We start from the raw sequence: 15472 nt of genomic DNA, 5'->3' as shown, positions 1-15472 counted from the left end.
GAGGCAGAGTACATTGCTGCTAGCATGGCCTCCTGTGAGGCAGTCTGGTTGCAAAAGCTCTTCAGTGAGTTGTTTGGATTTACATTGGATACCACCGTGATTCTGTGTGACAACCAGAGCGGGATCCATTTATCAGAGAATCTCGTATTTCATAATCGTTCCAGGCATATCGATATCAGGTACCACTATATTCGAGATATGGTGCAGCGAGGAGCAATAAGGCTCCAACATATCGGTACAGATGAACAGGTCACCGACATTTTGACAAAGCCCCTAGGAAAGGTCAAATTCCTGACTTTCCGAGAACGACTTGGTGTCGTTCAGAGACCCTCTTATGAGGGTCGAGTATGATGTATTGAGCTCTGGGAGCTCCAAGGGGGCGCGGGGTACTTCTTGGAGCAACATTTGACCACAGGGCGACTCACCATCCCCTGGTGATGCACTATGTATAGGGTAAAGGTTCAACCTTCCCCTGTGACACCCCGTGGCGACTGTGGAACAGGATGATTAGTTCTCCTGTGGGTCAAGATGACTCGTTCTCTGTGGTGACTGTGGAGCAGGATGATTAGTTCTCCTGTAGGCCAGGATGATTAGTTCTTCGAGGCATCCACTGGACAGGATGATTCGTTCTCCTGTGGACAGGATGATTAGTTCTCCTGTCGAGGCATCCTACCCATGCAGTCTGGGACTCATGGGAAGTACCTCTCATCTTATCAATGAGCAGGGAAATGAAGATATGGACCATAGTAGTACTATCGATGGACGCATCGCTGTGTCTATCGTACTCCCTATGCTAGGATGACCTCCATTGATCTGGGATCAATGATACTGATCTGGGATCAGTGAGAGTGGTTCACACTCTGACACTGACTTCGGATCAGTGGAGGATCGTATGATACATCCTCAATCATTTCTTCCTCTTCATAGTTCGAGCAAAGCAGAGCAGAGTGGGGTCAAGTTGTACAGGACAGTGCATTTGATGGATGGATAGCAGCGACGGTCTAACGGATTGCAATGAAGTTCTCCCTAGTTGAGAGGGAGTGTTAAAATAGGCAACTAGGGCCAAACTCCATGTGGATCACCTTATCTATGGCTTCTGATATTTTTCCTAGATTCCTCTCATCGAGAGGTGTAGGATTGATCTAAAGATCATCTGATTCCAATAAGTATTTATGGAGATATGAATTTATTTTGATTATGGACAAATTGTCAAGGTCGGCCAGCGAACTTATGTAGGCTCAGAAGCCCAACAGTCATGTCTATTCAACCTCAACGTTTGCATATAAATACAAGGAGCATTCTCCTCATTTGGACAATTCAATTCACTCATCTTCTCTCTCTCCCCTACGCATAAAAGGAGCCTCTCTCTCTCTCACACATGTGGCTGAAAGGAAGACGTCCTAGGGCAAGGAAGACACAGAAAGAAGGACGCTAGGGCAGCAGGTCATCTCTTTGACCAACGTTGACCATTCAGAAGTGCGGATTGGGTGTGGTTGCCTCTCCTAGGCAGGCCGCAATTTTTGGCACGAAAATCGAGGTGATCTAACCTCTGGTTTGACCAGTGTTGACTATCCTAGTTTAGGACTGCAAGTTGACTTCAGAAATCAGCAAATTGATTGTACTTTTGGGGTTGTTTCTTCAAGCTGTTCGAGGTCAAAGTTGACCAGAAATTGACCAAGTATTTTAGAGGTCAATTTTAGCTAGTTTGAATAAGTTTGACTTTGCTGATCTAGGGTTTGCTACTGCTGATATAAAATTATAGAATTCAGATTTTGTACTATTTCTCTCTGCTGAACTATTGAAGATAAAAGAAGATTTGATCAAAGGGTTTCCCCGCATTGGGGTTTGTCCTTGGCTAGCCGCCACATCTTGTGTCTCTTGTCTTGGCTTGTTTTCCGTTGATCATTTAATGTTCTATCTGCACTTTACTTAATGTATATGTGATTGCTAATCTATGGCTAATAAGAAGAAAAATAAGTAAAGTGCAGATAGAACAACTCTTGAGTCTTTCATATCATAACTCTTGACTCAAGAGTCATAACTCTTGAGTCTTGACTCTTGACTCTTTCATATCATAATGATATTTTTTGTAAATAATATATGACTGTGACAATTTAAGTTTGAAGTTTGAAGTTGGCAATTATAACTCATTGGTAATGATTCTGAATTATGAATATGATGCTTCGTGAAAGTTGTTTCATTTCATTTCCTAATTCATTTTATAACATTTCATTTCATGTTAGATATTATTTCTTGTAATGGTTAAACTTCTGGGTATGACAAGGCAAGAACTGTTGGCCTTGATCATGAAAAAGCAAAAATATCACATTCTTTGAATAAAATGACAAGTTCTTGGACTGACAATGGGGTGTCCATTGTATCTGATGGATGGACAAATGTACAAGGCAAGCCATTGATAAGTGTTCTTGCTGTGTCTGTTAGTGGTCCCATCTTTCTAGCTGCACATGATTACTCAGACAAGTTCAAGACCGCTATCAACATTGCAGAAGCATTACTTGAAACAATTGAGCGTATTGGCCCATACAATGTCATCCAAGTCATCACTGATAATGCTCCTAATTGTAAGACAGCGGGAGCAATTATTGAGGATAAATACCCGAACATATTTTGGTCTAGATGTTTGGTTCACACATTGAACCTTCTGTTGCATGATATTGTCAAAAACAAAAATGAACAATACCAATGGAATGGTGATTTGTACAAGAAAGGAAAAAAAATGATAAAATTTATTACAAATCATAGCAATACCCATGGCCTTTTCCGCAGTCACTAGAGATTGGAGTTGCTGAAGATTGCAAGGACTAGATTTGGTAGCTATTACCTCACCTTCAGGCGCCTTTTGAAGGTAAGAGAGGCATTAGCTAGCATGGTATCAAGTCCACATTGGCAGGTGTTAAAGGAAAGGGCTACAAATGTAGCTGACATGGCAGGTTTTGAAACGGTGGAGGAGGCCGCTCTTGATGGGCATTTTTGGACAACTGTGAGGCAGGTATTGGATTTCACCAAGCCAATTTATAACATGATTCGGTTTGCAGATACAGACAAACCAGTGATTGGCGAGGTGTATGAGCAAATGGATACCATGTTGGGGGAAATAAAAGACATTGTTCATAATAGAGATCCCAACTTGTACAAACTGATTCATGATTGTGTGTGTGAACGGTGGAATAGGCTTAACCTTCCACTACATTGCTTGGCGTATATCCTTACGCCAAAATACTACTCAGCATCTTGGTTGGGCCAACCTGCGGCAGGGGGTGGTGTTAGGACCAAACCCCATTTAGATCAAGAGGTAACTAAAGGATATCTGGAAGCATTAGAAAAGTTGGTGCCTGACAGGGAGGAATGTGCAGCTGTGCGCCTTGAAATAGGCAGATACTTCAGTGGCAGTGGTTTGTATGGTAACTTCCATGCAATGGACGACAAAGATAAATTTGATTCTCTCACATGGTGGGAAACATATGGTGGCCACGGACTTTTGCCAAAATTGGCAAAAAAAGTTCTTTCACAGGTTGTAAATTCTTCTTCTGCAGAGAGGTGTTGGAGCACCTACAGTTATATACATAATGTGAAAAGAAACAGACTCAACGAAAACCGAGCAGACAGCTTGGTTTATCTGCACTACAACTTGAGGTTGTTGAGCCATTACTGTGATCGGGCTAATGAAGATCCCACATATAAAATTTGGGACAATCACCCTGAGGACGACAATTTGGAGGATGGCATTGTACATATTGAAGAACTAGAAGAGGAGCTTGTACGGGATGAAAATGAAGCAGCTGCAGCAGCCATGCCACCTCCACCTCCACCATCCAGTAGCAGTGCTCGAGGCCCGAGTCTTGTTCCATTGATGTCGCCACCTCCATCGACACCCTCGCGTGGAGGTTCTAGTTCTGGTCGTCGGTCTGTGCGGGAGACTCCTAGAAGACCACCACAACCTGCTTATACTCCTGGAGACTCTCGTGGCAAGGGCCACTTGTAGATTTACAGTTTACTTGTCTTTTTTAGTTTCTATTAGACTTTAGTTTTCATAACTGTTGAGTTTTGAGTCCTTGACTCTTGACTCTTGACTCTTTCATATCATTATGACATTATGATATTTTTTGTAAACATTATATCACTGTGACAATGAAAATTTGAAGTTTGAAGTTGGGCCTTGGCAATTATAACTCATTGGTAATGATTGTGAATTATGAATATGATGCTTTGTGAAAGACTAAAGTTGTTTCATTTCATCTCATTATTCATGTTTCATTTTATAAATTTTTAACATTTCATATCATGTTAACAGTTAGAAGTTAGGACTTAGAAATATCTTCGATATTACTTCTTGTAATGGTTAAACTTGGCTTACAAGTACAACTTTGGTGATCAATGATGATAAATGTTATTGAATTTTCAATTCTGAAAGCTTGAAGTTGAAACTTTAATATTGAATTTGATGAATCATGATTTATAAGACTCAATATGTTGCAGTTGTAATATGTATTTTACTAACTTGTGGACATGGTTGATGACGATTATAATTTCTAGATGATTGATGTGATATGGTTCAATGATCAATTTATGTTTTTTTATGTTTTTTATGTCTATTTCATCATTCTACATGTTTTTGTTGACATATATGTATCAAAAATTAAAAAATATAAAAAATATATATTTTTTTAAAAAATCGCTCCCGGATTCGCTCCCAAACCGGAAGCTTCTGAAAATGGTCGCTCCCGCTCCCGCTCCCAAGTAACATTGGGTTAAAGTTTAAACTTAGCTTACAAGTATAACTTTGGTGATCAATGATGATAAATGTTATATATTGGATTTTCAATTTTGAAAGCTTGAAGTTGAAACTTTAAGATTGATGAATCATGATTCACGAGACTCAATATATTGTATGTTACTAACTTGTGGACGTGGTTGATGAAGATTATAACTTCTAGTTGATTGATGTTATATGGTTCAATGATCAATCTATGTTCGTTTATGTTTTTTATATCTAATTCATCATTCTACATGTTTTTGTTGACATATATGTATCAAAATATAAAAAATATATATATTATATAAAAATTGCTCTGGGATTCGCTCCCAAACCGGGAGCTTTTGAAAATGTCGCTCCCACACCCGTTTTCGCTCCCGCTCCCAAGTAACACTGCTTGAGAATGTAAGAGATTACTTGGAATTCTTTAGAACTTCTATGCCCAGTTAGCATTAAGAGAAGGTTGTAGTGTGACTATTATTTTGAAAATTAGATCAAATATGAGCATAAGATGGACAATCTAATAGAAAGTGTTTTTCATCTTCAACCCTCCTTGTGTCTGTTAAGTTATGGTATGTTCTATGCTTATAACAGTTTACTTCTTTTTTTTATTATATTCCATCGATTAGCAATCACATGTACATAAAGTAAAGTGCAGATAGAACATTAAACGATCGACAGAAAACAAGCCAAGACAAGAGACACAAGATGTGGCGGTTAGCCAGGGAAAAACCCCACAATGTGTGGGGAAACCCTTTGATCAAATCTTCTTTTATCTTCAATAATTCAGCAGAGAGAAATAGTACAATAAATCTGATTCATATCAGCAGTAGCAAACCCTAGATCAGTAGCATCAGCATTAGCGGCTTCATTATCAAACTAGGGCAGACCATATCTCACAAATTGACAGTCGGATTGACTTCATTCCACCACCAAAAGTTTCGGCTTCCAGAAGAGGTTCATATGAACCTACAGCACAGTTCAGATGAGGAGATCTTCTAGGCCACGCAAGTCAATCTTTACTTCTGCAGTTGCAGCTTCAAATTCAACAGCTTCTGGCTTCACATGTGTGAGAGAGAGAGACCCATTTCAACGCAGTAGAGAAGAGACTCATATCTGCGCAGTAGAGAGAGAGAGATGTGATGAGATGAGTGAGTCTAAATGAGGAAAAGTCCTCTTATATTTATACACAACGTTGGTGGGTGAATAGATGCGACTGTTGGGCTTCTGAGCCTACATGAGTTGTAGGTTGGCTTGATAATAATTCCATAATCAAAATAAATTCATATCTCCATGAATACTTATCAAAATTGGATGATCTTTATATCAATCCTACACCTCTCGACGAGAGGAATCTAATAAAAATATTATTAGCCATGAATAAGATGACCCACATGAAGTTTTGCCCTGGTTTCCAATTTTAACACTCCCTCTCAACCATGGAGAACTTCATCTGCAATCTGTCTATCGGTCGTTACTATTCATCCATCAAATGCACTGCCTTGTACAGCCTGACCCTTGCCCTGCTCTGCTCTATTTTTCCTGTTCTGCTTTGTCTTGTTCTGCCCTGCACTGATCTGTACTGTTTTGTTCTGTTTTGCTCTGCTCTTGCATTGTTCTGTTCTACTCTGCTTTTGTCCGAATTATGAAGAAGAAGAAATGATCGAGGATGTATCATACTGACTCAAAGTCAGTCTCAGAGTATGTACCACTGGTCCCAGACCAGTCTCAACCAACCCAAAGTCAGGGTCATAGTGAGTACAACTCCAATGGTCCCAGACCAATATCATCCTCCACTGACTCAAAGTCAGTCTCAGAGTATGTACCACTAATCCCAGACCAGTCTCAACCGACCCGAAGTCAGCGTCATAGTATGGTACAACTCCTACCACTGGTCCCAGACTAGTATCATTGATCCCAAATCAATGGAGGTCATCCTAGCATAGGGAGTACGGTAGTTACAACGATGCGTCCATCAGTACTACTATGGTCCCTAACTTCATTTCCCTGCTCATTGATCAGATGAGAGGTACTTCCCATGAGTCCCAGACTGCATGGGTAGGATGCCTTGACAGGAGAACTAATCAATCCTGTCCTCACAGGAGAACACATCAATCCTGCTACAATTGCCATGGAGAACACATCAATCCAGGCCGCCATGGAGAACACATCAATCCAGGCCTCACAGGAGAACACATCAATCCTGCTACAATCGCCATGGAGAACACATCAATCCAGGCCTCACAGGAGAACTAATCATCCTGCTACACAGGAGAGCGAATCATCCTGTTCCACAAGAGAGCGAATCATCTTGTCCCACAAGAGAGTGAATCATCTTGTTCCAGTGTGCACCACCAGGGGAGGGTGAATCACCCTGTGGTCGTATGTTGCTCCAGTAATAACCGCAAGCCCTCAGAGCTCCCAGAGCTCAATGTATGCAACATGCAGGACCCTTGTACAAGGGTTTCTTACCGACTCCAAGTCGTTTGGGAAAATCACATATTAGATCTTTCCTCGGGGCTTTGACAAGGTGTATCAACCTGTACATCATCTTAATGCGATGGAGCCTCCTTGCTCATCAACTTACCATATCCAAGATGATGTCTATCTGCTGGAGCAATCGACAAATACGGGATTCCTCAATAATCGAATCCCACCTCTGGTTGTTATAGAGAATCACAGTGGTATCCAATGTAAATCCAAATAGCTCACTGAAGAGCTTTCACAACCAGACTACCTCACACGAGGTTATGCTAGCAACAATATATCCTGCTTCGGCGGTGCTCAAAGCCACCGACTTCTGCTTCCTGCTCATCCAGGATATCGAAGCAGATCCCAAGGTGAAACAGCACCCGGAAGTGCTCTTATGGTCCACCACACTGCCTGCCCAATCAACATCAGTATATCCAAGTAGTCTCACATCTCCGGCAGTGTATCTTAATCCATGAGGTATTGTGTCCTGAAGACATCTCAGAAGATTCCTCGCATCAATCCAGTGAGGCTCAACCAAATATGAGTTCACAATGCTAACTGCAAAAAATATGTTCGGACGGAGGTTCACCAAGAACATCAATGCGAATGAGTTTATGAAACTCAGAGGCATTTCCCAAATCTGGTCCGACATCACTACCATATAACTTCTAAAAGTTAAGATCCTCGAGGTAGTCACAGGCTTGCAGTCCATCATACCAAATCTTTCCAATATCTTTACCACATATTTCCCTTGAGATAGGAAAATTTCCCTTGGCTTCTGCCATACTTCAAGTCCTAGGTCCTTCATTTTGAATTCAGAAGCCATCTCCCTCTTACATTTGTGAATGAGAGGGTTTGCACCTGTTAGAAAAAGGTCATCCACATACAATACCAGTATGAGAGGCTTGTCATCTTCAACCTTAAAGTAAAGGTTAGGATTGGCTTCACTCCTAGTGAATCCCAGCTTCATCAAGTAGCTATCGATCCTCTCATACCATGCTCGGGGTGCTTGCTTCAGCCCATAGAGAGCTTTCTTCAACCTGCATACATGAGATTTTCGATCATAAATCTCAAATCCTTCGGGTTGCTCCACGTAGACCTCTTCTTTGATCGAGCCATGCAAGAACACAGTCTTGACATCCATCTGATGTAGGTTCCATCCTTGTGAAGCGGCAAGGGCTATGATCGAGCGGATGGTCGTATATCTGGCAACAGGTGCAAATATCTCATCATAGTCTATACCTTCCTATTGGGAGAAACCTCGAGCAACAAAACGAGCCTTATACTTTTCCGTGCTTCCATCTGCTACATGCTTTATCTTGTAAAGCCATTTTGAAGTAACAATTGTCTTGTCCAGGGTCTGGGAACTACTTCCCAGACATCATTCTCCATAATAGACTCATATTCTACGGTCATAGCATCCTTCCATACTTGATTCTTGACGGTATCTGAGAATGACGAAGGCTCATTTTGTATGATCGTGCTCATGACGGTCAGGTATCCTTGATACCTATTAAGTTTCTTACTTTGACGGAAGGTTCCTCAGGGTGCAGCATGTCCTTTAGCATCATCAAGTATCCCCTTAAGCCATGAAGGCCTCTTCCTAGAAGAGGAAGGCTCATATGGAGGAGGATCAATCGGATCCATGGGTTCTTCTACATCAGGCATTGATTCATCATCCTTTTTTCTCTCGGTTCCCTGGTGTCGGCTTCTTGAGAGCTCCTCAAAGTCGGAAGATTGATCACCTTGCTGAGAGCCATATCTTCGTCAAAGGTGACATCATGACTAATTATGACTTCCCTTTGACCGGCTACGTAGATTCTATAGCCTTTAGTATTTTCACCATAGCCCACGAAAATTCCCTTCTTTCCAGATGCTCCCAATTTATTTATTTTCTCTTTTGGCACATGAAAGTATACAGAGCTTCCAAAAATTTTAAAATGAGAAACATCAGGTTTCTTATCGGTGAATTTTTCTTCAGGAGTCTTGGAACCCAATGCTTGATGAGGGCATCGATTTTGTACATATACGGCAGTGTTTGCAGCTTCAGCCCATAGAAACTTTGGAAGTATTTAATCATGTAGCATGGCCCGGACAGCTTCCACAATCGTGCGGTTCTTCCTTCCCACCACACCATTCTGCTCAGGAGTATGTGGTGTAGTAGTCTCCCTCTTAATGCCAACCTCAGGTATGCCTGAGTGAACCAATTGTAATATATCAGAGGTCTTGCTTTGGCTTGAGGGGAATGGTCCCCTTTTGAGCTTTCCTTCAGCACATCCTGGACATACACCTTCATTCTCTATTCAGAATTCGAGCATCCCTATCACCATTTGTCTTACACCGAGTATAGCTTTAAAATGAAAGGGGGAAAGCCTCTAATGCCAAAGTTCGGACTGAAGAGATGTGTCATAAGACATGACACCTAGCAGACTTCCATCGACCTGATATAATGAATCACTAAACCCAAGAGTAAAGGCATCTTTAACATTATTTTTCCATATACATACCTTGCCATCGCTGAAGGTTACCTTGTAGCCTTTGTCTTCTGTTCCCGAGATGGACACTAGGTTCTTTTTGAGGTCAGGTGCATTTAATACATCCTGGAATTTCTGGCCTTCTTGAATGCTTGTCCTCTTCCTTGATTCCCATCTCTCCTCTTACCTTTGCTGTTGAATTTGTCATTCCTTTGATTGCCATCAGAGGGATTTTGATCATCGTCCTAGAGTGAGTCCTTTCTATCAAGGCACTCCCTTGCATAGTGACTTGCTTTATCGCAAATGTAACATCGTCATTTTCTTCTAGCCTTAGGTCCAGCCTTTCCTTTTGATTTAGTCCCGGAATTATTTCTTTTCTTTGCATGAAAAGAAAAGGCAGCAGGAGGACCTTTAGGCATGGGAATTTCTTACACTTCTTCCCTTGTTTATTCTTGAATGCATCTAGCCATTAATTCCTCGAAACCAGGAATTACATTATAGTTCAGAAGAGTAGTCCTGAACACATACCATTCGGATGGTAATCCTTCAAGAGTTGTGAGTGCCATTTCTCTGTCAGTAATAGTTTCCCCAATAGATAGGAGATCGTTCTTGATCTCGGTGATCTTTAAGAAGTATGCTTGCATACTTTCATCTTTACCCTTCTTTACTTCCCTCAACTTATTTCTAAGAAACAAAACTTGATTTGCATCATTAACTTTAAATAAACTCACCAGTCTGTCGTAGATTTCCTTGGAGGTGGCCTACATCAGGCTCAACAATATTGCCTCTTACATGGTCCAGCACTCCTTGATCTTCAAGGGTTAGATCGATAGACATCTTTCATCCGTGATAGTCAGCTTTCTCACGGAGCTTGTCTTCGGCAGGAAAGAGTGTTGAGGACCCCATAGTTCTTTTAGGATAGCCTTGCCAATCTTCTCTTCAATGATAGCTCTTGCTCTTGCTCGGGCTTTGTCTTCACCTCAGCTCTGATACCATGTTAAGTTATGGTATGTTCTATGCTTATAACAGTTTACTTCTTTTTTTTATTATATTCCATCGATTAGCAATCACATGTACATAAAGTAAAGTGCAGATAGAACATTAAACGATCGACAGAAAACAAGCCAAGACAAGAGACACAAGATGTGGCGGTTAGCCAGGGAAAAACCCCACAATGTGTGGGGAAACCCTTTGATCAAATCTTCTTCTATCTTCAATAATTCAGCAGAGAGAAATAGTACAATAAATCTGATTCATATCAGCAGTAGCAAACCCTAGATCAGTAGCATCAGCATTAGCGGCTTCATTATCAAACTAGGGCAGACCATATCTCACAAATTGACAGTCGGATTGACTTCATTCCACCACCAAAAGTTTCGGCTTCCAGAAGAGGTTCATATGAACCTACAGCACAGTTCAGATGAGGAGATCTTCTAGGCCACGCAAGTCAATCTTTACTTCTGCAGTTGCAGCTTCAAATTCAACAGCTTCTGGCTTCACATGTGTGAGAGAGAGAGACCCATTTCAGCGCAGTAGAGAAGAGACTCATATCTGCGCAGTAGAGAGAGAGAGATGTGATGAGATGAGTGAGTCTAAATGAGGAAAAGTCCTCTTATATTTATACACAACGTTGGTGGGTGAATAGATGCGACTGTTGGGCTTCTGAGCCTACATGAGTTGTAGGTTGGCTTGATAATAATTCCATAATCAAAATAAATTCATATCTCCATGAATACTTATCAAAATTGGATGATCTTTATATCAATCCTACACCTCTCGACGAGAGGAATCTAATAAAAATATTATTAGCCATGAATAAGATGACCCACATGAAGTTTTGCCCTGGTTTCCAATTTTAACAATGTCACAACAACAGTAACAGGCTCTTTCTGCTGAAGTTTAGCGGCAGATAGGTGCTTCTGCATAGGCCAGGTGTCAAGCATGCAAGGGTCGTCCCAAGCCTCACTTAGGAAACTTGCCTAATCAACCTCAGTTAAGTTGTTTTTTATAATTTTCCTAAGTCTCAGGTAAATTGCGTTAATTAAAGTCAATTAATTAATGTTGGCTATTGAGCTAGGAAAATCTAAGGAAATGTAACTTAATTACATTAGTGACTTAGACTTAATATCAACCACTGATCTTAAGTGAGGTGAGATGTAATCTCATCTGTCAATCACTTTGGAAATTATGGTTAGGGTTTTAAACTTTAGCTCAATAAAGCATTATAAAAAACAGCCTATGGAGAGAAGGAGACACAGTTTTGAGAAAGCATTTCTCACTGAGTGTGAGACAGTGATTGTGAAAACACGAGCTGAGAAGAAGAAAAAAGGAGTAGCAGTAAAGGAAAAGAAGAGCCAGCAGCTGATCACAGATCTAGCTGTGCTTTTCAGTGAGATCGAGTGAGTTTTTAGGCAGCAAAATGGCAAACATAGAGGAAGCAGCTAGGGCATGGCCTGAAGACTGCACAAGCCATACGGTTGAGTCCATCTTCTGCCCAGAATTCATACAACAGTGTGCAGGTATGCGTTTCTACATATTGGGGTTTTTCCTGGGCTAAGTTCAGCAAAGTTAAATTGCTGTAAATTCCAGATTTTCTATGTGGGCCATTTTCCCAGTTATGGAGCCCTCACTGTTTTGATAAATAGTGTGAAGTTTAGTTTGAGGGTAGATTTCTGTGTGTGAGAATTTGTTTCCTGTGTTTGCTTCCGCTGAAAATTTCTAAGTTAAAATTCCGATATATTTCTTATTCGGTAGATTCAGATTCTTATAAGTAATGAGTTACTTTAAAAAACAAGACAAATTGATCGGAGAATCACCCCTTTTGTTTTAAGTTTTCATATATATAACTAATAAATCTATCTAGCTATTAAGACTTAATGTGTGTTTCGTGTAAGACCATTTTTCTAAATAAATGCAGATATTTTACTTCAAGACAAATGCATTCTGACTCCAAATTTAAGATTAGACTACAATACAAGAAAAGTTCCTATTTTCCCTGTAATGGTTATACTGTGAACTTGGAGATGTCAAAAACTAATCAGCCTGGCCATGTGGAAAGTAGTTTTCTAGATACTATGGTTCCAACAATGTTAAGGAGTCGATTGTAAATCAGCAATTATAGGGTGGGCTAGATTATTTTTACATGTCTATAGACAGAGCGCACACCACAAGTGTCTAATGAAAACATACAAAGGAAAAAGGTCTACTAACCGTTCATAAAGGTTGCATAGCTCGGCATTGAAAGCTTCATCCTGTTTGCTTACCCCGTACCTGAACAGTTTTTAATCAGCAAAAAGCATCCTTGACGTCAACCAATAAAGTTAAAGGATGTAAAAACCAAAATTTCATAACACATGTATATCGTGCTAATGTCAACTTCCTAAATGCTGATAAACTAAGATACTCAACGAGCGAAATGGGAAACCAGTACCAATGTACCATTGTTCAGGAAATTTGGTCAGCATTTTCACTGGGAAAAATGACATGTGATCAAAAGCATCAAGCACGATGCTTTAAGTTCACTTTTCAATTTCATAAACTTGTACTTTCTTCATAAACAAGAGCGATAACTTATAAGAAATAAATGATTTTAGTCTTTGGATATTTAAGATGATCAATCATCAAAGTGATAGTGATAGCGATGCCGAAAGGAAACGAAAATGAAAATAACAAATTCCTTGGCTTCCCCTTTTTAAGGGAATAATGGACTTAAGGTCGTTATCTTATGGCTGTTATATTAAATTATTTTGCTATGACTGGTGACTTCACAGTCAATGATGACTCCGATGAGGGCCTGTATTGCAGGCCCCTCATCTCAGCAGCCAACCTTGGTTCCTTTTCCCAGTTTCAGCAGACTTTGACATCGTCTCCTCTGTTTAGCACTGAGACTTATTTTTACTTGCACCTTCTTTTATATCTTCTCTGATTCTAGTTGGACGCACAGTTTATGCTTTAAGTATTGATTTAGGCATTGCTTACACAATTCATGCGTTGAGTATTGATTTAGGAATTGCTTACACACTTCGACGTCGTAATTACAATGTGCTTACATCTTCTTTTATATCTTCTCTGCTTCTAGTTAGAAATATAGTTTATGCTTAAGTATTGATTTAGGAATTGCTGACACACTCCAACGTTGTCATTACAATGGGTGTTCAAAATTATCTTATACTGACAAAGGAATGATTTTCTTCCAAATTATACTAATGATGTGGCTAGCAATTTCCCCAAAGTAAATGCGGAAATCTTGAGGATTTTGCCCAAGGCAGTACTGCGAATAAACTAGACATGGCAAAAATTGATATTAACTAGCATGGGCTTCTTCGTGCTTATTTTTACTGCCAATTAATTTAGGCAAAAGGGCCTGGAACAAAGATTATGCTATGTTGGGGTAAAGACTATGGTAAAGCGATTTTGATTCATCATGGGACAATGAGAATTATTATTAAAAAAAAAAGAATTAAAACAATAAGGGGAAGAAGAATTTGATTATCGAAGAGGTTGCTTACTTATGAAGTAGGGAGTCAATCTCTTCCCTGTTAAGAGAGGTAGGATCATCGCATTTGACGACCTTATTGTGCAGAGCAGCGGCGGCGATCCTGGGAGCTGTGGAGTTCAAAGCATAAGCAGTGGCTCCGCCTGCCACTCCAAGAGCCAGAGCGCCCCCGAATGCAGCAGTTCTCGTGCCTTTAGTAGTGGCTCCCACGGCGTATCCTGCTGCCAGTGCTCCCGCCACTATGACAGCACAAACCCCGTATCTCGCAGGGGCAGACAGACTTTCGAAAACTTTCTCGGGCCCCGAAAGCTGCTTCTCGCTTCCAGATATCAGTTGCGAAGAGGGAGGAGCTTCGCCCGCATCTGCTTCAGGAGCCATCGAAACCCTGACCTTGATATTCTTGCTCCTTTTGCATTTATTTCTGCCTCGCGATCGGTTCGAAAGAGCGTACGAGGGTAAGAACTTGGGAGCTGCAGAGGAGGAGACCTGCGAGTTTAGCTGCCCAGGGAGCGTAAGTGCGGGAGCTGGGAACGCCATTGTTTCTTCTTTTCTCGGCCCTGCTCTTCCCTTCTGTACCTACCAGGAGAAGTTGGATGGACGATTGAATTCTTATGGATAAAATTTACACAGTATGGGTTAAATTTTGTTATTTGGGGGCAAGAAGGGTAGTTTCTGTCAGCAGATGTGGCTATGCCAACTCGACCCGTGACGGCTTGATGTTAGGCAGAGGGCTTCATGTGAGCAGGATATGAATTTTCCAAACGTGCGCAACCAAAAGAAGAGGATCTTCAACGCAGAAGAGCCAAATACACGAGTAAGTAGGATATTCTACAATATGATTAGTAGAGCGGTAGGATTAGTTTTATTAAGCTTTCTTTTGGTTGGTTATTAATTGATTTTTCATTTCATTCATTTTTTTATGATTTTAGTTTAATTGGAATCAAGTAAAATTTATAAAAACATTTTTTTAATGTTTCATGAGAATTTTAATAAGGGGGAATTTTATTTTTGAACAAATTTATTAAATATTTATCCAATTTTATTACGAAGAACGGTTTTTTGGGTTCACAAAATCACTTTAGTATTTTTTATTTTAACACTAATTAAAATATAAAAAAATATTATTTATTATTTAAAATATAATAATTAAATTTCCATTTTAATCATATAATCATTGGAGTTGATGTCATGGATACGTATGAGAGGTTGATGTGAACATAAGTGGAGGATAAAAATCACATAACATCAACTTTGAAA

General features: G+C 40.3%; 1 protein-coding gene across 1 annotated transcript in view; it reads right to left on the bottom strand.

Moving 5' to 3' along the window:
- Window positions 1-14998, bottom strand: part of LOC149180042 (protein TIC110, chloroplastic-like) — a 123188-nt gene extending 108190 nt beyond the window's left edge. Inside the window, exons 1-2 of the mRNA XM_089415871.1 lie at window positions 14229-14998; window positions 12931-12990 (exon numbers count right to left, since the gene is read on the bottom strand). Of these exons, the coding sequence (XP_089271997.1) occupies window positions 12931-12990; window positions 14229-14752 (584 nt within the window). The 5' untranslated portion in view covers window positions 14753-14998. The remainder of the gene's footprint in view (window positions 1-12930; window positions 12991-14228) is intronic.
- Window positions 14999-15472: the final 474 nt, after the last annotated feature.

This window comes from Pinus tabuliformis, chromosome 3_2 (genome assembly GCF_031772625.1).
Source record: "Pinus tabuliformis cultivar Carrire ecotype Pingquan chromosome 3_2, CPIR1, whole genome shotgun sequence".
Lineage (NCBI taxonomy): Eukaryota > Viridiplantae > Streptophyta > Pinopsida > Pinales > Pinaceae > Pinus > Pinus tabuliformis.
This window is presented reverse-complemented; position numbering and strand designations above follow the sequence as displayed.